Source organism: Phyllobates terribilis, unplaced genomic scaffold (genome assembly GCF_046119375.1).
Source record: "Phyllobates terribilis strain yellow unplaced genomic scaffold, ASM4611937v1 Scaffold_1__5_contigs__length_1240528914, whole genome shotgun sequence".
NCBI classification, from domain to species: domain Eukaryota; kingdom Metazoa; phylum Chordata; class Amphibia; order Anura; family Dendrobatidae; genus Phyllobates; species Phyllobates terribilis.
In genome coordinates this window covers 434,348,743-434,375,760 of record NW_027362761.1, presented here as the reverse complement: position 1 = coordinate 434,375,760, position 27,018 = coordinate 434,348,743, and the positions used below count along the sequence as shown (strand labels likewise).

The 27,018-nt window shown below is 40.1% G+C and overlaps 1 protein-coding gene across 4 annotated transcripts in view; it reads right to left on the bottom strand.

Moving 5' to 3' along the window:
- Nucleotides 1-27,018, bottom strand: part of EFNA5 (ephrin A5) — a 547,216-nt gene that overhangs the window by 42,273 nt on the left and 477,925 nt on the right. For 3 of the 4 annotated variants that reach the window (XM_073677599.1, XM_073677616.1, XM_073677610.1), the window contains exons 4-5: nucleotides 6,668-6,733; nucleotides 6,170-6,250 (exon numbers count right to left, since the gene is read on the bottom strand). In XM_073677599.1, the coding sequence (XP_073533700.1) occupies nucleotides 6,170-6,250; nucleotides 6,668-6,733 (147 nt within the window). The remainder of the gene's footprint in view (nucleotides 1-6,169; nucleotides 6,251-6,667; nucleotides 6,734-27,018) is intronic. The other variant, XM_073677626.1, reaches the window with a different exon arrangement.

The window sequence follows — 27,018 nt, the reverse complement described above, 5'->3', positions numbered from 1 at the left end:
GTGTAAAAGCGCCAAAACATAGAAAAACGATATAAATGTGGTACCACTGCTAACATACTGACCCGAAGAATAAAGTTACCTTATCAATTTTACCACACGCAGAGTAGAATAAAAAAATAAAATAAAAAATTCCTGAATTGTTGGTTTTTGATTATTCTGCCTCCCAAAAGCTGGAATAGAAAGCGATCAAAAAATGTCACATGCCTGAAAATGGCACCAATAAAAACGTCAACTCATCCCGCAAAAAACAAGCAGTCACATGACTCTGTTGGCCAAAAATATGGAAAAATTATAGCTCTCAAAATATGACGATGAAAAAACTAGATTTTACAAAATATGTGTCTTTTAGTGTGTGACAGCTGTCAATCATAAAAACCCGATATGATTCTGGTATCTCTGTAGTCCCACTGACCCGAAGAATAAGGTTGTCTAATCACTTATACCGCACTAAGAACGGCGTAAAAAATAAACGTTAGGGCTGGGGTTGGGGTTAGGGTTGGGCTAGGGTTAGGTTTTGGGTTGTTTTTTTTTCAAAAGTAAAAAAAAAAAAGAAGACGATATGGCAACTAGTGTTGAACGCAAGTGCTCGCTACTTGAGTTTGCATCGGGTGCTCGGGTATGCATTGAGTATTGCGGGTGCTCGAGTCTCCGCCCCATATGCTTCGCGGCCAAAAAAACCTCGCGGGGATTGCCTGCCATGCACGAGCGATCCCCGCATGTTTTTTTTGGGGTGTCCAATAACCGTGAAACATGCGGGTGGGGACTCGAGCATTTCACTTGAGCACCCGTGATACATGGTGCATACCTGTGTACCCAATGCAAACTCAAGTAGTGAGCACTTGCGCTCAAGACTAATGACAACTTATTCAATATGATGACCTAATGTTTTCAAATTCTGTGTTGTACCTCTGGTTCAAAATGTTAACTATACCCCTTGATAAAATCCTTGAGGGGTGTAGTTTCCAAAATGCGGTCACTTGTGGGGGGGTTTCCACTATTTAGGCACATCAGGGGCTCTCCAATCGCGACATGGCATCCGCTCTCTATTCCAGCCGATTTTGCGTTCAAAAAGTCACACAGTGCTCCTTCCCTTCTGAACTCTGCCGTGTGCCCAAACACTGTATTTTCCCCACATATGGGGTATTGTTGTACTCAGGAGAAATTGCACAACAGTTTTTGGGGTCCATTTTCTCCTCTTACCCTTGTGAAAATAAAAAAATTGGGGCTAAAACATCATTTTTGTGGAAAAAGTTTGATTTTTTTATTTTCACTGCTCCATGTTATAAACTTCTGTAAAGGACTTGGGGGTTCAAGGTGCTCACTACACATCTAGATAAGTTCCCTGAGGGGTCTAGTTTCCAAAATGGTGTCACTTGTGGGGGGTTTCCACTGTTTAGGCATATCAGGGGCACATCCGCTAATTATTCAAGCAAATTTTACAATCAAAAAGTCAAATGGCGCTCCTTCCCTTCCGAACCCTGCCGCGTGCCCAAACAGGGGTTTTTCCCCACATATGGGGTATCTGCTAACTCAGGAGAAATTGCACAACAAACTTCATAGTGCAATTTCTTCTGTTACCCTTATGAAAATGCAAAAGTGGGGGCTGAAAAACATTTTTGTGGGAAAAATGTGAAAATTTTATTTTTACGGCTCAATGTTATAAACTTCTGTGAAGCAGCTGGGGGTTCAAGGTGCTCAACACACATCTAGATAAGTTCCCTGAGGGGTCTAGCTTCCAAAATGGTGTCACTTGTGGGGGGTTTCCACTGTTTAGGCACATCAGGGGCTCCCCAAATGCAACATGGCGTCCGCTAATTATTCAAGCAAATTTTACAATCAAAAAGTCAAATGGCGCTCCTTCCCTTCCGAACCCTGCTGTGCGCCCAAACAGTGGTTTTCCCCCACATATGGGGTATCTGCTTACTCAGGTGAAATTGCACAACAAACTGCATGGTGCAATTTCTTCTGTTACCCTTATGAAAATGCAAAAGTGGGAGCTGAAAAACATTTTTGTGGGAAAAATGTGAAAATTTTATTTTTACGGCTCAATGTTATAAACTTCTGTGAAGCACCTTGGGGTTCAATGTGCTCACCACACATCTAGACAAGTTCCCTGAGGGGTTTAGTTTCCAAAATGGTGTCACTTGTGGGGGGTTTCCACTGTTTAGGCACATCATTGGCTCCCCAAATGCAACATGGCGTCCGCTAATTATTCAAGCAAAAATTCCTGTGAAGCACCTCAAGGGTTAATAAAGTTCTTGAATGTGGTTTTGAGCACCTTGAGGGGTGCAGTTTTTAGAATGGTGTCACTTTTGGGTATTTTCTGTCATAAAGACCCCTCAAAGTGACTTTAAATATGATGTGGTCCCTAAAAAAATGGTTTTGTAAATTTTGTTGGAAAAATGAGAAATCGTTGGTCAACTTTTAACCCTTACAGCTCCCCAATAAAAAAAAATTTTGGTTCCAAAATTGTGCTGATGTAAAGTAGACATGTGGGAAATGTTATTTATTAAGTATTTTGTGTGACATATCTCTCTGATTTAAGGGCATAAAAATTCAAATTTTGAAAATTGCAAAATTTTCAAAATTTTCGCCAAATTTCTTTTTTTTCACAAATAAACGCAAGTGATATCGAAGAAATTTTACCACAATCATGAAGTATAATATGTCACGAAAAAACAATCTCAGAATCAGGGGGATCCATTGAAGCTTTTCAGAGTAATTACCTCATAAAGTGACAGTGGTCAGAATTGTAAAAATTGGCCTGGTCATTAACGTGCAAACCACCTTGGGTTGTAAAGGGGTTAAATAAGATCCTATTTCGAAGAGTAGTAAAGGGTTTTTTTTACAATTTTTTTTAAATATAATAGGAATAATTGATAAAATATCTTCTTCCAGTTCAAAAAATATGTAAACACATGAATTTTATTAATTATACTTTTTTAGACATCCCATTCATACTCTGATGTGAGACAACCTTTTTAAAAACAGAAGGTCTTGCCAGACATTCAGAAATGAGCTGACCATGGTTGGTCATGGAAATTTTTAGGATTGCATGCTAATTCCAAGGGAACTGTTACTTAAAGAGGTTGTCCACTACTATCCTTACGATAGGTTATCCATCCATGTCTGATCAGTCTGGGTCCCACACCCGGCACCCCAGCCGATCAGCTGTTATCGGTGTCGGAAATACTCACTTGCGGAGCTGGCCATCTTCTGGTAGTGGCTGAGGCTTGGTACTGCACAGCTGCCTCCTATTCAAATCAATAGGAGGCAGATGAGTAGTACCTTGTGGTGACCACTATCAGAATATGAAGCAGCCCCGCAAGTGAGCATTTGTGGCTGGCAGCCGCTGTCGCCAATGATGGCAGCTGATTGGCGTGGGTGCAGCGTGTCGGAACCCCCCCGATCAGACATTGATGACCTACAGTATCATAATGTATAATTGGAGGAGGAAGGTTGAACTTGAAATAGGTCTTTATTCAACCTACGTTACTATGTTATTATGTAAGGATAGGTCATCAATGAAAAAGTAGTGGGCAACATCATTAAGAACTTAATTTCCTAGTGCTGCATGGAAACTTCTGACTTTAACAACATTTCACAGAATAAATCTATAAAAAAAGTTGAAAACTATTTTTTTTTTTTTTACGTTTTTGAGTCATTATTTAATGTATTTTTATAATGCCAATAATGTTGGTTACCCTTAGAAAAACACAACCCAGCACTAGGAAGGCAATTGACAGCAACTCTCCCACAATGCACCTCTCGCTTCTCTTCTTACAAGAAATCTGGATTTTAGTTTAGTACAAAACTTAGTTTAACATACATTTCTAGCAGTTTTAGTGGCAGTTTTTGATAACATTTATAAAGCCAAAGCCATTGATACAAATAAGTGCAAAAACATCATTTATAGTTTTTTGTACTGTACTTTTCCTTCCATTTGATTCACTCTTGGCTTTGGCTCATAAATAAATAATAAAATTGCACGTAAATCTGTAATGAAAACTGCCATAAAAACTAAGCCTTTAACATGGAAGGACAATATTTAGGTATTAACGGTGCAGTTTTTAAAATTGTTGTTTAAAGCCTGAGATGTTATCATTAGGCACGATAGCACCTATGGAAATCAATCAATCAATGCCTGCTCATCTTATGTCAGCCATATGTGTTGTAAACAGGTTGTCCAATCAATTTTGCAAAAGTAAAATAAAAACAAAGCTACATTTTCCTCCACTGATTTACAAGCACTCTAGTTCCAGCTTTTCCTGGGTCCCTATTGGTTTCTAATTTCTTCGGACTAACAGGAAATAAAAAATCATTAATCTGAACTGCTCCATTGAGTAACATTGGTCCCAATGCTGCACTTTTTTTTAACGGATAGCACTTGGACAAAAAATATGGTCATGTGCACAAGCCCAAATACTGGCTGATGCATGTCAGTGATTGGCTGCTCAGGGATTTTCTGGAATTTTGAGAGCATCAAGTTGTGACCAGGAAGCAGAAACCAGCTGGGACCCGAAAAGCACCAGAATGGGAACAACATTAGATTTGTGGAAGTATCACTTTTGTCTTTTTTTCTCGTTCCATTCTGAGTGTTTAAAAAAAAAACACAACAAATAGACTCTCCAGAATATATTTATTTTCAGGTCATGTTAAGCATACATGTAATCTCAATGGGACGAGGATAATAAGCAGCTGCCAGATATCTTTGGTCGCAGCCAATCCCTCCTAAAATAAAGGTTCCTTATTTTTACTGACATAATCTGATGGGGAGTCCTCTATACAAGAAACATATTTCTCCAGTCCTGTTAGCGGCTTTAGATGACACTTATGGGTATGAGCAACATTAAAGAGAATCTGTCAGTAGGTTTTTGCTATGTATTCTCAGGACATCATGAGATAGGGGCTGAAACACTAAATTCAACAATGTGTCACTTATTAAGCTGTGTGCTTTAGTTTGCTTACAATGAAGGTTTTATCACAAGGACATTATCACTGTCAGGTCTGATGCTTACGCGACTGCTAGTCTGACTCCGCCTCCTCCTGTGATAAGCAGCTCACTGTCTATAGACATTGTACATAGAGAGCCTGGAGAGGGCGGGGTCAGCTATCTGAGCTCTGCTAAAAGCTGCATCTGAGAACTCTGATTGTGTCACAATTGCTGCACCGAGTAAACTATGTGATACATCGTTGGAATCAGGGTTTCTTTACCTACATTATGGAGTTCTCACATGAGGTAGTAAAAACTTGGTGACAGATTCCCTTTGATAGGTCATTAAACATAGGACTTCTTCAAGAGACAAACACTAATATACTAGTTATTCCTTTGTTCTGATATAAGGGTATTCAGATCTGAGCCTGAAGAGTGTTTATTTGGGATTGTTTAGGATGTTGCAAAACCCAAACAACTGTAATTTAAAGAATCAAAACCTATTGACCTTGCTGAAGGAATGCTACAGTATATTATTTGAAATAATTATTGTATTAAATTAATGGAAAAAACATGTCAAACAAAATACACAGAATTTTCCTACCATGAAACATTGATGGTTATAAACAAGTAAACAATGATGGAGTTTTACATTAAAATGTATTTTATTATGTCTCTATTCTGATAATCTGAATGATAATCTGAATAGTGGGCACTGCCACCAAATTATATGTTTGAGCCAGAAAGTGTTATGTTGCTAGATTGTTTAGTCATAATGATCAATACAGAAAAACTGACACATACAAAGACAAGTACAGATTTCGAGGTTACAAAGAGGGGTGTGAGAGGGGTGTATTTAGTCATGCGGTAGTGTTATGTAGATCAATACGACAACACGTCATCTATTCATTATACACAGAAGAACAACAAAACATAGATTAGAAGACTTGTCATCTACATACATAAAACGGAGGGACTTGAGGCATCGGCATGCAAAAAGACATACAAAGACAAGCTTGTGGATGGGCCATAACAATAACATGTTTACCAACATCGGCATAAACAAGACATTCAGGAAACACAGTCGTGTCTTTCATGCACTTCATAGCACTCAAGGAAATGAGGTTTACCATGACAGCAATAGCACCGATATCATGCAAGACATGCAAGGCTGGAAATAAGAAAGACCAAAGGGAAGGATAAATTGGTTAAAAGATATTCTCTAAGCATACTAACCTGCTGGTTCTAATGAATTTTCTACTTTGTCGTTAACATCGAAAACACGGTCATGAACACCTATAGTTTTCAAACAGCTGTCTATAATAAAAATAGAGATAACAGCCAAATACGTTAGTGAGATCGTTTAAACTCCATCACTTTTGTTTATCTCTTTTTATTTTTGTTTGTTTGTTTTTTCTTTCTTTTTTTTTTTTAGTTTTAAATACATTTTTTTTTATTGTGTTACTTTGATCTACAGGGCATCTCTTTGAATGCCAAATTTAGCTTTTCTTTGTATAAACTAGACATAGACAACATTTGAGAAACAACAAGTTAGCAAGTGGCCTGTATTTAATAATGCTCAGTGATGAATGATTAGAAATTATAATGCAAAAAGAACCACAGATGTTGAGGTATCACACAAGGCTTTACAATAAAAACTTGAAGGCTCCTCCTTGTAGCACACGTTATAACATGCATTTGTGGCCTCTCATTAAAGCAGGTGGAAACACTTACTTTGTGGCCGTACGTAGACTTTGAGTTTTAAGCAGGATCTTCTTCCATTGTCTGGGATTGCTGAAGCTGAAGAGCAAAGAGAGAAAGAGTGTTTTAGTAATATTTTAAGATCCGATTCCAATAAATAGATTTCCCTCTGCTCTCACTATATAAAAGTGTATTTTTACCTATTGTGCCACTTACACTGTTATGGACCATGGTCACCTCTAGACAAATAACACTGTACTACAGTCAAATCGGTACAGAGACTAAAACATTTGAACTTAACTAATTTTGTGGTACTGAAAATGAATATGATGCTTACATTTGCTGATTGGTTCTAATTTTCAAAATCCAGAGGAGGTTGTAATTACTTATGACACTTTTCATAAAGGCTTATAGAAAAATTACGTCTTTATTATTTCATCATTGCATTATTAATAACTAGTCTATTACATCATCTATTTGGTCTATTGTTCCCTCAGTATTCTATGATCTTATGGTGACCAATCAAAAAACGCCAACTCCGCTCCGATGGCGTAATAATAAGTACATTTGCATCTCCTACTTTTATAAATGCTCTCTGCGTAAGGTATAGAGTTTTAGGATTTCTTAGCATATTGACATGTTTCTATATGTTTTTTCAGATATGCCTCGTTCTTGCATTAATAAAGGAGATAGTTTTTACTACATATGCGGAGTAGTAGGTTCCCTTCTAGACCATTTCACCAAAACATCTCACCAAGCTTTAATTCATATTATTAAAGAGCAGATGCTTTTTTTTCTAGTCTTGGACAATTCCTTGAGTAAGAGACATTCATACAGATACTGTAGACTCCATACACATTAAACTATTTCTCATGGAATCCACTTACTCCGGCCGATGATCTAATGTGTACGGAGGTCAGACAAGTTGAATTACACCATATTCCTTTGTTTCCTTTTTGTAGCCAGGTATCTGGCAGCATCTTATTCTCCTTTTCCTACTGAGAACACATTCAAGCTTGGCAGAGCATGCATCATGTGTATGGCAGTATCTAAATTATATGGTTGCCTTATGTTCAGACTGAAGATAAATAACACAAAATGAGATGAGCAAATTGATTCAAGGTGAATCTAATTCACCTGGAATTTGAAATAAAAAATTTAGACGCACCAGAATTAATTTTTTTTGTGAACTGCTTTGGGTGAATCCAGAACAATTGGGGCTGAGAGACCACCATTTTTCTGTCTACTCATGTCTCCCTTATCTGTCCTGCCATCACCAATGAGCCAATTGGCTCTTCCATCTTCAAACTTCTATTTTCTCTATCTGTCTTCTGGCCTGGTCTTCCATCCAGTAGGTCCCGCACCATTATGTAGTGTGCCATGTACATCGATGACGTGCATCGCGCCCCACCTGAACTCAGGCGAAATGACGTATATCATTAATGATGACAAGTAGTCTAGTGAATAGAACACTTGGCCAGAAAGGAAGAAGGAAGGTAGAAGATAAAAAGAAAGAAGACACAAGAGCCGATTGGAAAACTTTTCAGCAACGGGACAGGTGCGTGAAGGGCCAAGGAAAGGTCAGTACAAGATTTTTTTAACGCCTTCCTGGGAAATTTTATTTGCATCAGATTTGATGCAAATCAAAATTTCCCCCTGTAACTTAGGGAGATTTTCTCAACTCTAAAGGTAATATAATCAAACCCTATCAAAGGATTTCTATAAGGAATTTGTTTAGTAGCTGTTTTAAATAGAATAAGATTATTACAATCACTTTGTTTCCTCATAGATCCTACTAGCGTTGTGTTCTGATGTATCAGCTTTATATCTAGAAGTGTCTTTAGAAGTGAGATGAGCAAAGGAATTACTTGGCACAATATAATAATCAACACATCCCGTGTGTCAATTCATTTAACACGCAGCTTTCTTCAGTTTGACATAAAAAATAACTTACTCTACAGGAAAACAAGTGACTGGGACAAACATAATCTACATGATGAGTCAAAAATGATGTTGTCCCCAAACAATTCTACCACATAAAACTATATAAATGCTCAAGCTGGAGTATAGCTAGGAGGCAGCTGGACATCTGCAATGAAAGCTACGTGGCAGAGGAACCAACCAGCCACATTTCTTTGACAAGGGTATTTAGATAGAGGGTTAAGCAGAAAACTAAATTTTCTTCCTGGGTATAGAAAAGCCTTGCTATTACCCAGAGTTAATTGTTACATACTCGGATAATCAAGAACTTTATAAATGCAATTAGAATTTTAGGCATGTGAAAGAGCAGTGAGCTCTTTTAGATTATAGTTAAATATTCAAAGCAATTTTCATTAGATTTCTCTTTATTACCCATTGACAATTGTTTCCTGGGTTGAGAGAATAAGTCTGATAATAATAACTTAGATTCTCTCTATAAAATCACATACGTTGTTAAAGAGGTTTCTAGTTTAAGAACAGTTAGAAGGTATCATCTGGAGGATTCATGGGTGAGTATATGCAAATTGTCTCTTCAGAGAGGAAGAGGACTTGAACTCTAGTGCCACCTACAGGAAGTAGCAATCCTAAAAGTCAATAGTGACCCTTTAACGAGCCTTATCACATGACTTAGGATATAAGCCAGAACCAGAAACTCAATTTGCAGACACTGTGTTTCGGGGGTACTGCCCCTCGTCAGTGCAAAGCATGAGTTCTGGTTTGGCTGGGTGAGAGTCATCAGACCGGTATCAAAGGGTCAACATTTCTCCTTGCGGAGAGCAACATGCTAAGCATGTCACGGTGAGGAGATTTTTAAAGCCACAATGCTCCTCTGGGAAATATGCAAATTGTCTCTTCAGAGAGGAAGAGGACTAGAACTCTAGTGCCACCTACAGGAAGTAGCAATCCTGGGTGAGGATTCTTCTGGGAATTTGCGAAATGACAAAATCCTTCTGGCCATGATCACCCTCAGGAGTTTGTTACTGCTAGGAATGTCCAACTATGAACACTCAATTGAAGGAACATTTTTGAATGACTGTTGTGGACACAACTGCGACGTAAGGTTGCATATTTTTATCTGCAAGCCATATTTGCTCAATAAATGTGTGACTTTTTGCATTCCTCAGTCACCCGCACTACTTTAGAAAAAAATGTATAGTGCCTTGCAGGAGGGGACAGGGTCTGTTGTATTTACTATAATTTCTGAAAGAAGATGGCATAAATTATAACGGAAATCTATGATAGTCTATTGACCAATTTGGACGATAGCATGATATCAGGCTGCGCTGCTGTAATACAGAATCCTTAGGCCCAAAATGAGATGAATGTTTTTTTCATTTGAAAAAGACATTAATCCAGCGTTGAAACTCCTTGTGGAAATAAAAATCATTCAACTCATCTTGGTCCTAAGGATTCTGTATTACAGCAGTGCAGCCTGATATCGAGTTATCGTCTAAATTGGTCAACTATCCGGTGGGAGATCATCCCCCAGCCACACTGCAGCAACAGCTGACTAGAGATGAGCGTTGTTCGACTAGAACTGTTCGCCAATCTCAAATTCGAGCTGTTTTGGGCGGTGTTCGAGTTGTTCGACGAACCCGAACGATTTGCAAAAAATTCGGCTGTTCGAGGTTATGTTCGATAACTGTTCGTGCACCAAAAGCGTGTCCTGCATGTCTGGCGCTATTTAGAGCACCAATCATGCAGGGATTGTCTGCCACTCACTGTAATGCCACAGCCATGGTGGTTGTGGCATTACAGTGATTGCCCAAATCGATGGGAACAGTGCCAACAGTGAAACATGAAAAGCCGGCAATTCAGCAGCGGCATACACCTGTACCCGACAATTTAGAACCGAAAGAATAGAGTATCCCACATAGATTAGATAGATATAAACATGTCAGCCACATATATACGAAGTACAGTGAAAGTGCTGCTTACTGTACTTGTCATTTAGCGTAAAGGATTTATCAAAAAAAATAATAGTGTTTTCATGCACCGTCTCTTTAAAAAAGCCGGCCGGCAATTCAGCAGCGGTACCCGACAATTTATAACAGAAAGAATAGAGCTTCACACATAGATTAGATAGATAGAAACATGTCAGCCACATATATACGAAGTACAGTGAAAGTGCTGCTTACTGTACTTGTCATTTAGCGTAAAGGATTTATCAAAAAAAATAATAGTGTTTTCATGCACCGTCTCTTTAAAAAAGCCGGCCGGCAATTCAGCAGCGGTACCCGACAATTTATAACAGACAGAATAGAGCATCATACATAGATTAGATAGATAGAAACATGTCAGCCACATATATACGAAGTACAGTGACAGTGTTGCTTACTGTACTTGTCATTTAGCGTAAAGGATTTATCAAAAAAAATAATAGTGTTTTCATGCACCGTCTCTTTAAAAAAGCCGGCCGGCAATTCAGCAGCGGTACCCGACAATTTATAACAGACAGAATAGAGCTTCACACATAGATTAGATAGATAGAAACATGTCAGCCACATATATACGAAGTACAGTGAAAGTGCTGCTTACTGTACTTGTCATTTAGCGTAAAGGATTTATCAAAAAAAATAATAGTGTTTTCATGCACCGTCTCTTTAAAAAAGCCGGCCGGCAATTCAGCAGCGGTACCCGACAATTTATAACAGACAGAATAGAGCATCATACATAGATTAGATAGATAGAAACATGTCAGCCACATATATACGAAGTACAGTGACAGTGTTGCTTACTGTACTTGTCATTTAGCGTAAAGGATTTATCAAAAAAAATAATAGTGTTTTCATGCACCGTCTCTTTAAAAAAGCCGGCCGGCAATTCAGCAGCGGTACCCGACAATTTATAACAGACAGAATAGAGCTTCACACATAGATTAGATAGATAGAAACATGTCAGTCACATATATATGAAGTACAGTGACAGTGTTGGTTACTGTACTTGTCATTTAGTATTAAAATAAAGGATTTATTATTAAAAAAATTGGCGTGGGGTTCCCCTTAATTTTAGGCTCTAGCGGAGGTTAAGCAGACGGCTGGGGCAGATGTTTGAAGCCTGGGAAGGGGGTAATACCCACGGAGCTTCCCAGGCTACTAATATCAGCCCCCAGCTGAATACATAGCCTTTACTAGCTATTAAAATGGGGGACCCCCCCAAAAAAATGACGTGGGGTCCCCCCTAATTTAATAGCTAGCAAAGGCTAGGCAGACAGCTGGGGGCTGATATTAATAGCCCAGGAAGGGAGCCATGAATATTGGCCCCCTCCCAGGCTAGAAACACCAGCCGTCAGCCGCCCCAGAAATGGCGCATTCATAGGATGCGCCAATTCTGGCACTTAGCCTCGCTCTTCCACGCTGCCCTGGTGCGGTGGCAGGGGGTAATAGGGTTGGGGTTGATGTCAGCTTATAATGCCAGCTGACATCAAGCCCAGGTTAGTAATGGAGAGGCGTCTATAAGACACCCCCATTACTAACCCCATAGTCAAAGGTAAAAAAAACACAAACACCCAGAATAAAGTCCTTTAATTGAAATAAAGACACAATCCTTTATTGTTCTAAATTAAACCATACTTACCGTCACGCCCATTCCAGCTGAAGCCAACGATCTCCTGCAATAAAAGAAAAATAATAAAGCAACCTCATCCTTACCTTTCCATGGTTCCCACGACAGCTTCAGCTCTGCTACATCGAGATGACAGGCTGGACCGCAGCAGAACGCTGCCATCCAGCCTCTCATCCCGCAGACACTGAGAAGCGCAGGCTTGCTTGCGCTGCTCAGCGTCTCTCTGTGACGACATCCAGATGAGCCGAGTTCATGTCCAATGAACTCGGCTCACCTCATGCACGTCACTGACAGCGTGGGAAAATTCTCACGCTGAAGCGGTGAGTGCAGGAGAATTCTCCCACGCTGTCAGTGACGTGCATAAGGTGAGCTCATGTCCAATGAACTCAGCTCACCTCCTGCACGTCACTGACAGCGTGGGAGAATTCTCCTGCACTCAGCGCTTCAGCGTGAGAATTCTCCCGCTGAAGCGCTGAGTGCAGGAGAATTTTCCCACGCTGTCAGTGACGTGCATAAGGTGAGCTCATGTCCAATGAACTCAGCTCACCTCCTGCACGTCACTGACAGCGTGGGAGAATTCTCCTGCACTCAGCGCTTCAGTGTGAGAATTCTCCCACGCTGAAGCGCTGAGTGCAGGAGAATTTTCCCACGCTGTCAGTGACGTGCATGAGGTGAGCCGAGTTCATTGGACATTAACTCGGCTCATCTGGATGCCCTCACAGAGAGACACTGTGGAGCGCAAGCAAGCCTGCGCTTCTCAGTGTCTGCGGGATGACAGGCTGGATGGCAGCGTTCTGCTGCGGTCCAGCCTGTCATCTCGATGTAGCAGAACTGAAGCTGTCATGGGAACCATGGAAAGGTAAGGATGATGTTGCTTTATTATTTTTCTTTTATTTCAGGAGATCGTTCGCTTCAGCTGGAATGGGCGTGATGGTAAGTATGGTTTAATTTAGAACAATAAAGAATTGTGTGTTTATTTCAATTAAAGGACTTTTTTCTGGGTGTTGTGTTTTTTTTAAATACTTTACTAGAAATTCATGGTGGTCATGTCTAATATTGGCGTGACCCCATGAATTTCGGGCTTAGGGCCAGCTGATAATGCCAAGCTGGCCCTAACCCCTTTATTACCCAGTGAGCCACCGCATCAGGGCCCTGGATGAGTTGGGTACAGCGCCAGAAGATGGCGCTTCTATGAACGCGCCATTTTCCGGGGTGGCTGCGGACTGCAATTTGCAGCGGGGGTGGCCCAGAAAGCTTGGGCCTCCCTGCGCTGCGGATTCCAGCCCCCAGCTGCCTAGTTGTACCTGGCTGGACACAAAAACAGAGCGAAGCCCCACGTCAATTTTCTTTAAATTATTTCATGAAATAATTAAAAAAGGGCTTCCCTATATTGTTGTGTCCGGCCAGGTACAAATAGGCAGCTGGTGCTTGGGGGCAGCCCGTTCCTGCCTGCTGTACCTGGCTGGACACAAATATAGTGCGAAGCCCCACGTCAATTTTTTTTAAATTATTTCATGAATTTCCTGAAATAATTTAAAAAAATTGAAGTGGGGCTTCGCACTATATTTGTGTCCAGCCAGGTACAGCAGGCAGGAATGGGCTGCCCCCATCCACCAGCTGCCTATTTGTACCTGGCCGGACACAACAATATAGGGAAGCCCTTTTTTTCTTAATTATTTAATGAATTTCATGAAATAATTAAAAAAAATTGAAGTGGGGCTTCGCACTATATTTGTGTCCAGCCAGGTACAGCAGGCAGGAACGGGCTGCCCCCAACCACCAGCTGCCTATTTGTACCTGGCCGGACACAACAATATAGGGAAGGCCTTTTTTTCTTAATTATTTCATGAATTTCATGAAATAATTTAAAAAAAAGTACGTGGGGCGTCGCCCTATTTTTGTGTCAAGCCAGGTACAACTAGGCAGCTGGGGGCTGGAATCTGCAGCGCAGGGAGGCCCAAGCTTTCTGGGCCCCCCCCCGCTACAAATTGCAGTCCGCAGCCACCCCGGAAAATGGCGCGTTCATAGAAGCGCCATCTTCTGGCGCTGTACCCAACTCATCCAGGGCCCTGGTGCGGTGGCTCACTGGGTAATAAAGGGGTTAGGGCCAGCTTGGTATTATCAGCTGGCCCCAAGCCCAAAATTCATGGGGTCACGCCAGTATTAGACATGACCGCCATGAATTTCTAGTAAAGTATTTAAAAAAAACACAACACCCAGAATAAAGTCCTTTAATTGAAATAAAGACACAATTCTTTATTGTTCTAAATTAAACCATACTTACCATCACACCCATTCCAGCTGAAGCCAACGATCTCCTGCAATAAAAGAAAAATAATAAACCAACCTCATCCTTACCTTTCCATGGTTCCCACGACAGCTTCAGCTCTGCTACATCGAGATGACTGGCTGGACCGCAGCAGAACGCTGCCATCCAGTCTGTCATCCCGCAGACACTGAGAAACGCAGGCATGCTTGCGCTCCTCACTGTCTCGCTGTGACGGCATCCAGATGAGCCGAGGTCATGTCCAATGAACTCGGCTCACATCATGCACGTCACTGACAGCGTGGGAAAATTCTCATGCTGAAGTGCTGAGTGCAGGAGAATTCTCCCACGCTGTCAGTGATGTGCATGAGGTGAGCTCATGTCCAATGAACTCAGCTCACCTCCTGCACGTCACTGACAGCGTGGGAAAATTCTCCTGCAATCAGCGCTTCAGCGTGAGAATTTTCCCACGCTGTCAGTGACGTGCATGAGGTGAGCCGAGTTCATTGGACATGAACTCGGCTCATCTGGATGTCGTCACAGAGAGACGCTGAGCAGCGCAAGCAAGCCTGCGCTTCTCAGCGTCTGCGGGATGACAGGCTGGATGGCAGCGTTCTGCTGCGGTCCAGCCTGTCATCTCGATGTAGCAGAGCTGAAGCTGTCGTGGGAACCATGGAAAGGTAAGGATGAGGTTGCTTTATTATTTTTCTTTTATTGCAGGAGATCGTTGGCTTCAGCTGGAATGGGCGTGATGGTAAGTATGGTTTAATTTAGAACAATAAAGGATTGTGTCTTTATTTCAATTAAAGGACTTTATTCTGGGTGTTTGTGTTTTTTTTAACTTTGACTATGGGGTTAGTAATGGGGGTGTCTTATAGACGCCTCTCCATTACTAACCTGGGCTTGATGTCAGCTGGCATTATAAGCTGACATCAACCCCAACCCTATTACCCCCTGCCACCGCACCAGGGCAGCGTGGAAGAGCGAGGCTAAGTGCCAGAATTGGCGCATCCTATGAATGCGCCATTTCTGGGGCGGCTGACGGCTGGTGTTTCTAGCCTGGGAGGGGGCCAATATTCATGGCTCCCTTCCTGGGCTATTAATATCAGCCCCCAGCTGTCTGCCTAGCCTTTGCTAGCTATTAAATTAGGGGGGACCCCACGTCATTTTTTTGGGGGGGTCCCCCATTTTAATAGCTAGTAAAGGCTATGTATTCAGCTGGGGGCTGATATTAGTAGCCTGGGAAGCTCCGTGGGTATTACCCCCTTCCCAGGCTTCAAACATCTGCCCCAGCCGTCTGCTTAACCTCCGCTAGAGCCTAAAATTAAGGGGAACCCCACGCCAATTTTTTTAATAATAAATCCTTTATTTTAATACTAAATGACAAGTACAGTAACCAACACTATCACTGTACTTCATATATATGTGACTGACATGTTTCTATCTATCTAATCTATGTGTGATGCTCTATCTTTCTGTTCTAAATTGTCGGGTACCGCTGCTGAATTGCCGGCCGGCTTTTTTAAAGAGACAGTGCATGAAAACACTATTATTTTTTTAAATGAATCCTTTACACTAAATGACAAGTACAGTAAGCAACACTATCACTGTACTTATTATATATGTGACTGACATGTTTCTATCTATCTAATCTATGTGTGAAGCTCTATTCTTTCTGTTCTAAATTGTCGGGTACAGATGCTGAATTGCCGGCCGGCTTTTTTAAAGAGACGGTGCATGAAAACACTAATATTTTTTTTAATAAATCCTTTACACTAAATGACAAGTGCAGTAACCAACACTGTCACTGTGCTTCTTATATGTGTGACTGACATGTTTCTATCTATCTAATCTATGTGTGATGCTCTATTCCTTCTTGTCTAAATTGTCGGGTACCGGTGTATGCCGCTGCTGAATTTGCCGGCCGGCTTTTTTAAAGAGAGTGTCTTCTGAGCAGTTTGTCAGCTTTTGGACACCTTTGCAGGTGTTTTCTATGTGTTTCTATGTGTTTTTGTTTGCCTGCCATTGGTTTTAACGGTGTTCGACGGTGTTCTAAGGTGTTCGACGAACAGTTCGACGAACAGTTCCTCGAACATCCCGGTGTTCGACGAACCGAACCGAACCCGAACACTACGGGGGTGGCTCAACACTACAGCTGACATTTTCAGGTGTTCATAGGAGTTTTGCCTGCACACAACCTGCTCAGGTGAGCACCTTCCTTTTATGTTCCTTGTACCCAAAAGGATCTCACCCGATGGCCTAGTGCGCTTCTGTTCCCCTACAGGGTATGTCTATTGACATACATTTCAGCTTGAAACACTTGCCTTAACTAAATGTGCTCAACTGATTTTAATGGCTGGAACTCCACTGATAAGAGCAGCATGGTGACTTTAGCCCCCGTACACCTTAGATATCTGTTGGCCAAATAGTTCATCCTATTGTTCGCCGGCAAGTAGATTGCATGACTCTCCCATACACGGGAGCACTTTCTCTGTCGAGTGCTCCTGTGTTCTCTTTGAGAGAGCCACTGCAGAAACACTTCTGGCTTATCTCCTGGAGAACAGTCCGAGATCAGAAATGCTGGATACTTAACTCCCCCAACATTCATTTGTCCGGGGCTTCCATACATATAAACTGCCGGCCATCCCCGTTCATATCAGCAGATTCGTCAAACAATGGTCTAATGTGTATGAGGGGTTGGGGGGGGGGCTTTAGTAAGTAGGTATTTTGCTGCACAGTGTTGGTTGTATTGCCACCCAAGGAAAATATATATTTAGAGATTTGCATGCTATTCTGCGTACTGCCATTTATTTCCCAAAAATATACTGATGGTGCTCTATAAAACTGACCAAGTGCATGTTCTGTATGTGTCTTAGGCAACTTTGATTGTGAGGGACTGATCTAAATAATGATCATATATGCAACATGAAATAAATTAATACGGGCATCACTGAGTCTCCCAGCACCCGCACCTCTGCCAATATCATCTGTTGACAGGTTTAAATGATATCCCATGGCTTTAGAACATGTAATTGTGTGATTTCACTCATTATCTACCAGCTCGTTGCATCTACCATTTGTCTAATATCTCTATGTATAATGCATGAACATGTACTGAACAAATGAAAGCAAATGTTTCTATACTGAATACTGTTAATATTAATAAATGATCAAACTATAAGTGTAACGTAAGATTGTATTAATATTGCAATACTGCGTCCAAGACTACAGAGAAGACCTACAATTCAACCTCGCTGTAATAATATTTTGACCTTTCAGTTTTACATCCTTTTATTCTTTCCTGTTTGCTATGCAAATCAAGAGGAAAGCAAACATGTCTTGTACTAAAGCCGCAATGTGCAGAAGTAAATATTCCATGAATCTTTAAATATGAAAGGTTGTTAGTGCTAAAATAAAGTTACAATTATTCTAATTATTATTATTATTATTATTATTATTATTATTATCTATATGAAGAACAGTACCCCATTAGAAATATTAAAAAGTAATTTGTGGGATATTGTTAGAACTAATATTTGGCCTTGTGCACCCAGGTATTCTAACTTCATACAACTCAGAGGTTGTACAGCACCCGTAGATGAGACCTCGCTGTACTCTGTATGCCTGTGACCTTTTATTCACCAATCTAGTAAGACATTTTAGCTGATAACAAGCTCTTCGAGAAAGACTCTGTTAGTGGAGTAAAAGGTCACTTTTTCTTTTCTTCTGGGAGTTGCAGCCTCTTTCCTTCCTCTTGCACTTATGTGGTTCTCTTTGAAGGAGTTCTGAAGGAGCTGTCCACATGGCATATATTATTCCTTTTATAGACCGTGTGAATAGTTAGACTGTATACCTCACTAGGTCTGGGAACGTCGCTCAGTGGATATTGTCTATGATCGCTGGAATGGCACATAAATAAAAAAAACAATACACAATACATCAAGTAAACTACTAAACTAATACATTTTTCAAGCTTAGATGAATACTTTATTCTCTTGCTGAATATCTCTTCAAAAAACATAATTCACATCTTAAGGTGGACCTGTCACCAGTTCTGAAATGTCTGTTTTAGTAAATACTTTTATTCCCCATGACATTACAATTGTGGAGCACCTTTTCTTAGAACGTTCCTTTCTGCTGTTCCTCTGTTATTCCTTCTAGAAATAGATGACCAAGTTGATAACTGGGCGCCACCATTTTCTTTGTTGCAGGGGCGTGTCCCTTCAGAGTCTGAGTTTGTTAACACTGATTGGACAGTATGAGAGTGTGCAGAGGCACACCCCTAACTGGTAACATAGGGAGAAGTAACAGAGCACAACCCAATATTATGTTTTAAGAATCTCTCTTTAAATATGGGATAGTTAAATGGGCCATTTAAAGTACAAAGAATTTATTTGCCTATTATTCTCATAAAATCACTAAAAATTATTCTGAAACCTGGAAAATAAATTCATTAATGCATCCCAATGGCCAATAAATCAATTATTTAAATAGAAATTGGACATTTTTGACAAAATAGAAATGTGTCATGTACAGCTCTGGCAAAAATTAAGAGACCACTGCAAAATGTTCATTTTCTCAGATTTTTCTCTTTATAGGTATATTTTTGAGTAAAATGTACATTGTTGTTTTATCCTATAAACTACTGACAACGTCTCTGAAATTCAAAGCTAAAAATGTTGTATTTATTTGCAGCAAATGAGAAATCGTCAAAATAATAAAAAAATAAACAGTGCTTTCAGACCTCAAATAATGCAAAGAAAACAAGTTCTTATTCATTTAGAAACAACAATACTCATGTTTTAACTCGGGAAGAGTTCAGAAATCAATATTTGGTGGAATAACCATGATTTTTAATAACAGCTTTCATGCGTCTTGGCATGCTTTCCACCAGTCTTTCACACTGCTTTTGGGTGACCTTATGTCACACCTGGCACAAGCATTTAAGCAGTACTTATTTGTTTGATGGCTTGTGACTATCCATCTTCCTCTTGATTACATTCCAGAGGTTTTCAATGGGGTTCAGGTCTGGAGATTGGGCTGGCCATGACAGGGTCTTGATGTGGTGCTCCTTCATCCACACATTGATTGACCTAGCTGTGTGGCATGGGGCATTGTCCTGCTGGAAAAAAACAGTCCTCAGAGTTGGGGAACATTGCCTGAGCAGAAGGAAGCAAGTGTTTTTCAAGGATAACCTTGCATGCGGCTTGATTCATACGTCCTGCGCAAAGATTAACCTGCCCAATTCCAGCTTTCCAGATCATCACCGATCCTCCACCAAGTTTCACAGTGGGTGCAAGACACTGTGGCTTGTATGCCTCTCCAGGTCTCCGTCTAACCATTAAACGACCAGGTGTTGGGCAAAGCTGAAAATTAGACTCATCAGAGAAGATTACCTTACTCCAGTCCCCTATGGTCCAATCCTTATGGTCTTTGGCAAACGTCAGCCTGGCTCTCCTTTGCTTCTCATTGATGAAAGGCTTTTTTCTAGCTTTACATGACTTGAGGCCTGAGTCTAGGAGCCTGTTACGAACTGTTCTTGCCGTGCACTTCACCTCAGCTGCCGTTTGCCATTCCTTTTGCAGGTCACTTGATGTCATCCTGCGGTTGCTGAGTGATATTCGAATAAGATGACGGTCATCCCGGTCAGTGGACAGTCGCTTTCACCCTCTGCTGGTCTGTAGCTTTGTTGTCCCCAATGTCTGCTGCTTGACCTTGTTGTAATGGACTGCTGTCTTCGAAATTTTAAGGATGGAGGCAACATGATGCTCACTGTATCCCTCTGCTAGTAAAGCCAGAATTGAGCCCTTCTTTTCCTCACTCAAGACTTTTCTTTTCAACTTCTTTGGCATGGTTAATAGTTATTTCTTCATTCTAATTACTTTTGTGCTATTCCTAGCACTTGTTTTGCCATCCAGCTTGTCCTATTGCAAGAGGTTTGTGAAGACCACAGCAGTGCTTTTTATACTTTCCCTCGTTACATAAGATTTGGCTCAGGTGATCACCTAATCAGACGCACATTAAGTAGAATAAGGTGGACTGTGGCTGGAATTCAACTGACACTGGAATGGAATGGCTGTCAGACATGTAGAGATGGGGATATTTAGAAAACTGTGCAGTGGTCTCTTCATTTTTGCCAGAGCTGTATTTGGTCATTCATTGTCAGCGCAATGAGGTTTTCCAATATATTGCCTGCTGCCTTGGAAAAAGTCTTGCTTTAAAAAGACATTTAATTGTGTGCTGCCGAGTGCGATCTGACAATATATCGAATAGCACTCGTACCAATGTTACTTTATGGGGCTTTGCGCATGTCCGATTTTCTTCTTGGACCAAACCAGTCCGAGGGAAAATATCACAGCATGTCAGTTTGATCTGATATTCAGATTGGCCATTCAAGTCAATGAGTCCGTGGAAAACATCGGACTGCACTCAGATAACATCTGACATCTGAGATGGAGAAAATGTTTTCCCTATCTTTAAATCCGAGAGAATTGGATCACACTATGCTCACACTCTGATCAAACTCTGTTCAGTGTGTGATTAGCATAGTTGACCAGATTCTCTGGGATGAGAATCATGTTCATGTGACCCTGGCCATGTAATGACTGATAAATTATGGACAGAGATCTAAAAACAAACCTTAGGCATTAGATTAAATGACAAATACACCCATATATTTATGATAAAGCAATAGCGTTGAGTTGGTTGTTGCCCTTCGAGAATACATTAGGTTTCATATACGATCATATACAGTACAGACCAAAAGTTTGGACACACCTTCTCATTTAAAGATTTTTCTGTATTTTCATGACTATGAAAATTGTACATTCACACTGAAGGCATCAAAACTATGAATTAACACATGTGGAATTACATACCTAACAAAAAAGTGTGAAACAACTGAAAATATGTCTTATATTCTAGGTTCTTCAAAGTAGCCACCTTTTGCTTTGATGACTGCTTTGCACACTCTTGGCATTCTCTTGATGAGCTTCAAGAGGTAGTCACCGGAAATGGTTTTCACTTCACAGATGTGCCCTGTCAGGCTTAATAAGTGGGATTTCTTGCCTTATAAATGGGGTTGGGAGCATCAGTTGTGTCGTGCAGAAGTGAGGTGGATACACAGCTGATAGTCCTACTGAATAGACTGTTAGAATTTGTATTATGGCAAGAAAAAAGCAGCTAAGTAAAGAAAAACGAGTGGCCATCATTACTTTAAGAAATGAAGGTCAGTCAGTCCGAAAATTTTTCGCAAACTTTGAAAGTGTCTCCAAGTGCAGTTGCAAAAACCATCAAGCGCTAGAAAGAAACTGGCTCACATGAGGACCGCCCCAGGAAAGGAAGACCAAGAGTCACCTCTGCTTCTGAGGACAAGTCTATCCGAGTCACCAGCCTCAGAAATCGCAGGTTAACAGCAGCTCAGATTAGAGACTAGGTCAATGCCACACAGAGTTCTAGCAGCAGACACATCTCTTCAACAACTGTTAAGAGGAGACTTTGTGCAGCAGGCCTTCATGGTAAAATAGCTGCTAGGAAACCACTGCTAAGGACAGGCAACAAGCAGAAGAGATTTGTTTGGGCTAAAGAACATAAGGAATGGACATTAGACCAGTGGAAATCTGTGCTTTGGTCTAATGAATCCAAATTTGAGATCTTTAGTTCCAACCATGGTGTCTTGTGCAACGCAGAAAATGTGAACGGATGGACTCTACTTGCCTGGTTCCCACCGTGAAGCATAGAGGAGGAGGTGTGATGGTGTGGGGGTGCTTTGCTGGTGACACTGTTGGGGATTTATTCAAAATTGAAGGCATACTGAACCAGCATGGCTACCACAGTATCTTGCAGCGGCATGCTATTCCATCCGGTTTGCGTTTAGTTGGACCATCATTTATTTTTCAACAGGACAATGACCCCAAACACACCTTCAGGCTGTGCAAGGGCTAGTTGACCAAGAGGGAGAGTGATGGGGTGCTACGCCAGATGACCTGGCCTCCCCCGTCACCAGACCTGAACCCAATCGAGATGGTTTGGGGTGAGTTGGACCGCAGAGTGAAGGCAAAAGGGCCAACAAGTGCTAAACATCTCTGGGAACTCCTTCAAGATTGTTGGAAGACCATTTCCGGTGACTACCTCTTGAAGCTCATCAAGAGAATGCCAAGAGTGTGCAAAGCAGTCATCAAAGCAAAAGGTGGCTACTTTGAAGAACCTAGAATATAAGACATATTTTCAGATGTTTCACACTTTTTTGTTAAGTATATAATTCCACATGTGTTAATTCATAGTTTTGATGCCTTCAGTGTGAATGTACAATTTTCATAGTCATGAAAATACAGAAAAATCTTTAAATGAGAAGGTGTGTCCAAACTTTTGGTCTGTACTGTATATTAAATCCGCTGCAGTAAAAGTATCATTGGTCATAACATACCTAACATATATCTTCTGTTACATGCCCTAATCTTATACCATACAGTCTGGACAATGACAGCATGTTGTTAACAAACAGAAGAAGTATTAGCTTTTCAGTGGCGGTTGTATAATGCACCGCTCTATGAAATTATTTATTTCCCAGTGAATCAAATCAGTATTGGTTTTGACTGGTACAAAATGAAATCTGATTATCCCTTTGTAATATATTAGGAAAAACAAAAATAGTTATGATAGAACACTAATAATACATGACAGTACATAGATAATCTGACATAACAGTAATAAAACATGATGGAATGTCTACAAGAAGGCAAGCAATGCATCTGTCTTCTACTTCTCCTAATCATTGACTTTCCATTACCTCTGATAAATACAAGGCTTTTGTTTGACCTGCACTTAGCAATAGTAATCGGGGTGTCAATTATTATTTTTTTTTTACTTTTATTACAAAATAACTTGCAGGGGTTGATCAGGAATAGAAAAATATGGCTGCTCATGTCCACAAACAGCTCCCCATCTGTCCACAGGATAAATGCAGCATTGCAACTCTGCCTCATTCACTTCAATGCATGTCAGCTGCAGCACCACAATGCGGACATGGATAGGTGTTGTTTCAGAAAAAAAAGCAGCTATTGTCTTAAAGGGAAATCTGTCACCAGGTTTTTACCACTTGCAAGAGACCTTGATTACAGCAATGCATCACTTACTGGGCTACTTGCTGTAGTTTTGATAAAATCACTGTTTTATCAGCAGGTGATTGTCACTGGAAGACTAGAAAAACTACTGCCAGGTAGGGGTTCCATATTCATGAGCTCTGTATAACCCATCCTCCCTGACTGGCATATTTCTGCCTATGCACAGTGTACATGGAAATCTACCAATCAGGGATGTGGGCTGAGTCATACAAAGGTCAACATTCAGAGAACTGCAGCAGATAAAACACTGAGCCCAGTAAGTGATACATTGCAGGAATCTAGATCTCTGTCCCTATACCATGATGCTCTGATGTAACAAAAACCTTGTGACAAATTCCCTTTAAATCTAAATAATCATGTATTTAGGAATTACATCTGAAACCCACAGGGTCCAATTCATCATTTGCAATTTTTAAGTCATTTTTTTGTCCTGTTTCTTTTTACGTTGTCAGATTTTGTCTCAACTTTATCAAGATGGGAGCATAATTGGAGGCTTTATTTTTTGCTTTTTTGTATTTTTGTGTCTTTTTAAAGTAAATAGCTGCAAATCCTTTAATTAAGCTTTTAAAATGTCAGAAATTAAAATTTAGTCTCCACTAGAGTCCTGGTGTACAATTTGCAATTTTGCGTCAACTCTGCCCCTTTCTTTTCCCTTTATGATATTGTCGTCACTAATCCCAATAAAGCTCAATTTATACCACCTTAATGATGCACATTCAGCATTTACACCAGGAAAATCTCTGTATATTTATGTCTAATATATAGCCCCCAAGGTGCACAACTTTTTGTTTTAAACCAAATACCATTTACTGAGGAGATATAAAGGATCAGATACATTACAGATACAGCAAATTAACAAGTTTTGATGTCCAATAAATTATGACCAGGAATGAATATAAACATATTTAGTACATTGCAGTAACAGTATTAAAGATATTGTAGATCAGTTGTAGAGTACCTGAATAGAATCTCTCAAGACATTTCTTAATGAGTTCCACCAACAAATGGAAAATCGCACTAAAGAAACTAAGGTAAGCAATTGTCAATGCTGCTTGTCTATTTCTGTTTAGTGAGATAGGTTAATAAACGGTGGGTTAGAAGACCACATAGAATAAAATATGGCCCCAGAACCCCTTCTCCCTCTCTCCCCCAGTCGGCTCTCAGACCTCACACACCCACCACTGATTAAGCAGTCATCCACCCTCTAACAATCAATCAATCAATTCATCTAACTTTAATTTTGGAGAATTTTCCAGGGCATCTTGGGCGTATATAGATAGGTTTTTAAAGAACGAGGAAGAGGTTTATCACGAATTTCCATTGCTACACTGTTGGTACTCTTGATGAAATCCAGGGACTGGCCACACATTTTCGGGCTATATAGAATCTCAGTTAGGAATAATCTATCTACAGTCTTTTGATATTGTTCAGGGTCAACAAATAGTAGCCAAGTCTTGGGGTCTTCTGTGATTAGCATTCCCATGCGATTATGTAGGAACAGAACCACTTGGGTCCAGTATCCCTTAATTTCCGGACAATCCTACAGAAGGTGATAAAATGTTCCCAGACCTCTGTGACTTTTGAGGAACTCATCCAGGAATTCCGGGTCTACCCTGTACATAAGGTGCACAACGTTATGTTATGTTACATCACCCATTGACTCCAATTTATGGTATTTCTTTGTATAAAAAAACACAGCAGTCCACTATGTTTTTCAATGCAGTGGTGCTCTAGTATGCTGACATAAACTGCTCATACTTATGCCAAAAATCAATCTTTGGTATGTTTGGAGGCCATTATACCCAAAGGATTCCTTTAGCATATGTATCTGGAAATTTTCTCATTGTATGCAATGTACATGCACCAAGTGTGTGTGAACATTCACACTCCAACACACTCTTCTGCTAATCTCCCACACACAGAGCCATGTTGCAGTGCTGGGTTACAGTATTTTAATCCTACTACGGGCAACATTTGCATGGTGTTTTGTTGTTATCTCCATTTTTGTAGGGTTTTCCGCCTGGTTATCTGGTTTTCTCACACACCCCAAAAACATACGTTGGGTACAGAAAGTTTTTCTTTTTTAATAAATTTGCAAAAATTTCTACAGTTCAGTTTTTTTTCAGTCAAGATGGGGTGCAGAGTGTACATTAATGAGAAAAAAAATGAAATTTTTAGAATTTACCAAATTGCTGCAATGAAACAAAGCGTGAAAAATTTAAAGGGGTCTGAATACTTTCCGTACCCACTGTACATGTAGAATTTCTATAGGGGGCCCCAAAAGAGACAGGGAAACCAAATTGTATGATGTAAATTATGTACAGCCCTACCAAATATATTGATGCCATATAAATAAATCATTAATTTCAGTCAATGTTAGATTCATATATTTCTTGCCCAAAATAAAACTTGAGCCCTATAGTGAAAAATAGGAAAAAATCCTAAATAAGTAGAGATCCAACTTTGAAGCTACCTTTTAGAAAATCCAAGAGAAATTCTGGTGAAAAAAAAAAAAGGAGCAATGGAGTCCAGTAGACTAATTTATAGGCCCCAATTCATCACTGTTGTTTCTTCAGTTTTCTGCAGTAATTTGCTCTTTTTCAGTGACATTAGTACTTTGCGCTTTTTACTTTACAACATTTTTGCCAATTTTTAAGTTGTCTTTCTTTTTTTTTCTTTTTATTCTTCCTCAACAGCTTTGCTCATCCAGATGTTTTAGACAGATTCATGAAACACAATTTTTTTTCTTTTTACTAAATGTCACATATTTATTTTTTACATATCTCACTGCTTTCCCTGCCTGGAGTAAGGTTGTTAGTGGAGTTTTGAATCTGGCATATTTTAAGACAAAACGTGTGACTTTTTAAATTATTTGTGATTTCTTCAACTAAAAAGTCGTAAAAATGGTTATAGATGAAAATAAAGAGCATTTTCCATTTTGCAAAAAATTCATGAACCTCGTGCGCCATTTTGAAGAATTTGGTGTAAAAAGACATCCGCGAATACAAGGCAAAAAAGATTTCAATAAATCGTAATTGGTAAATCGGGGCCATAAAGTCTATAAAGTCTCATTTATTGACTTGTACTAAATTCCTTATCTTCTCCTCAGTTAATCATTGGTATTCGAACGTTTTTTTTTAACATTATTCGATTGCTATTTATGCAATTTTTCCATTGAGACAAGCCAGCACGTGCAGAAAATAAAGACTGAACACAAGAATGTCATTAAGGCATTCCCCGTCTTCTCCTTTGCATTGAATTACAATGAAGCCACATAGTAATAATTACCAAAAGAAAGAAAGGCGACAGATTAAAGATAATAATTACAAAATTTAAAACAATTCCAAATGATATTTGGCAGCAGCCAAATTACAAGCTAAAGCCGACACTGCGAAACATACTGTCTGCCTTCAATTGTAGCTCGATTAAAGGGAGTCACAATGGGGATAGCA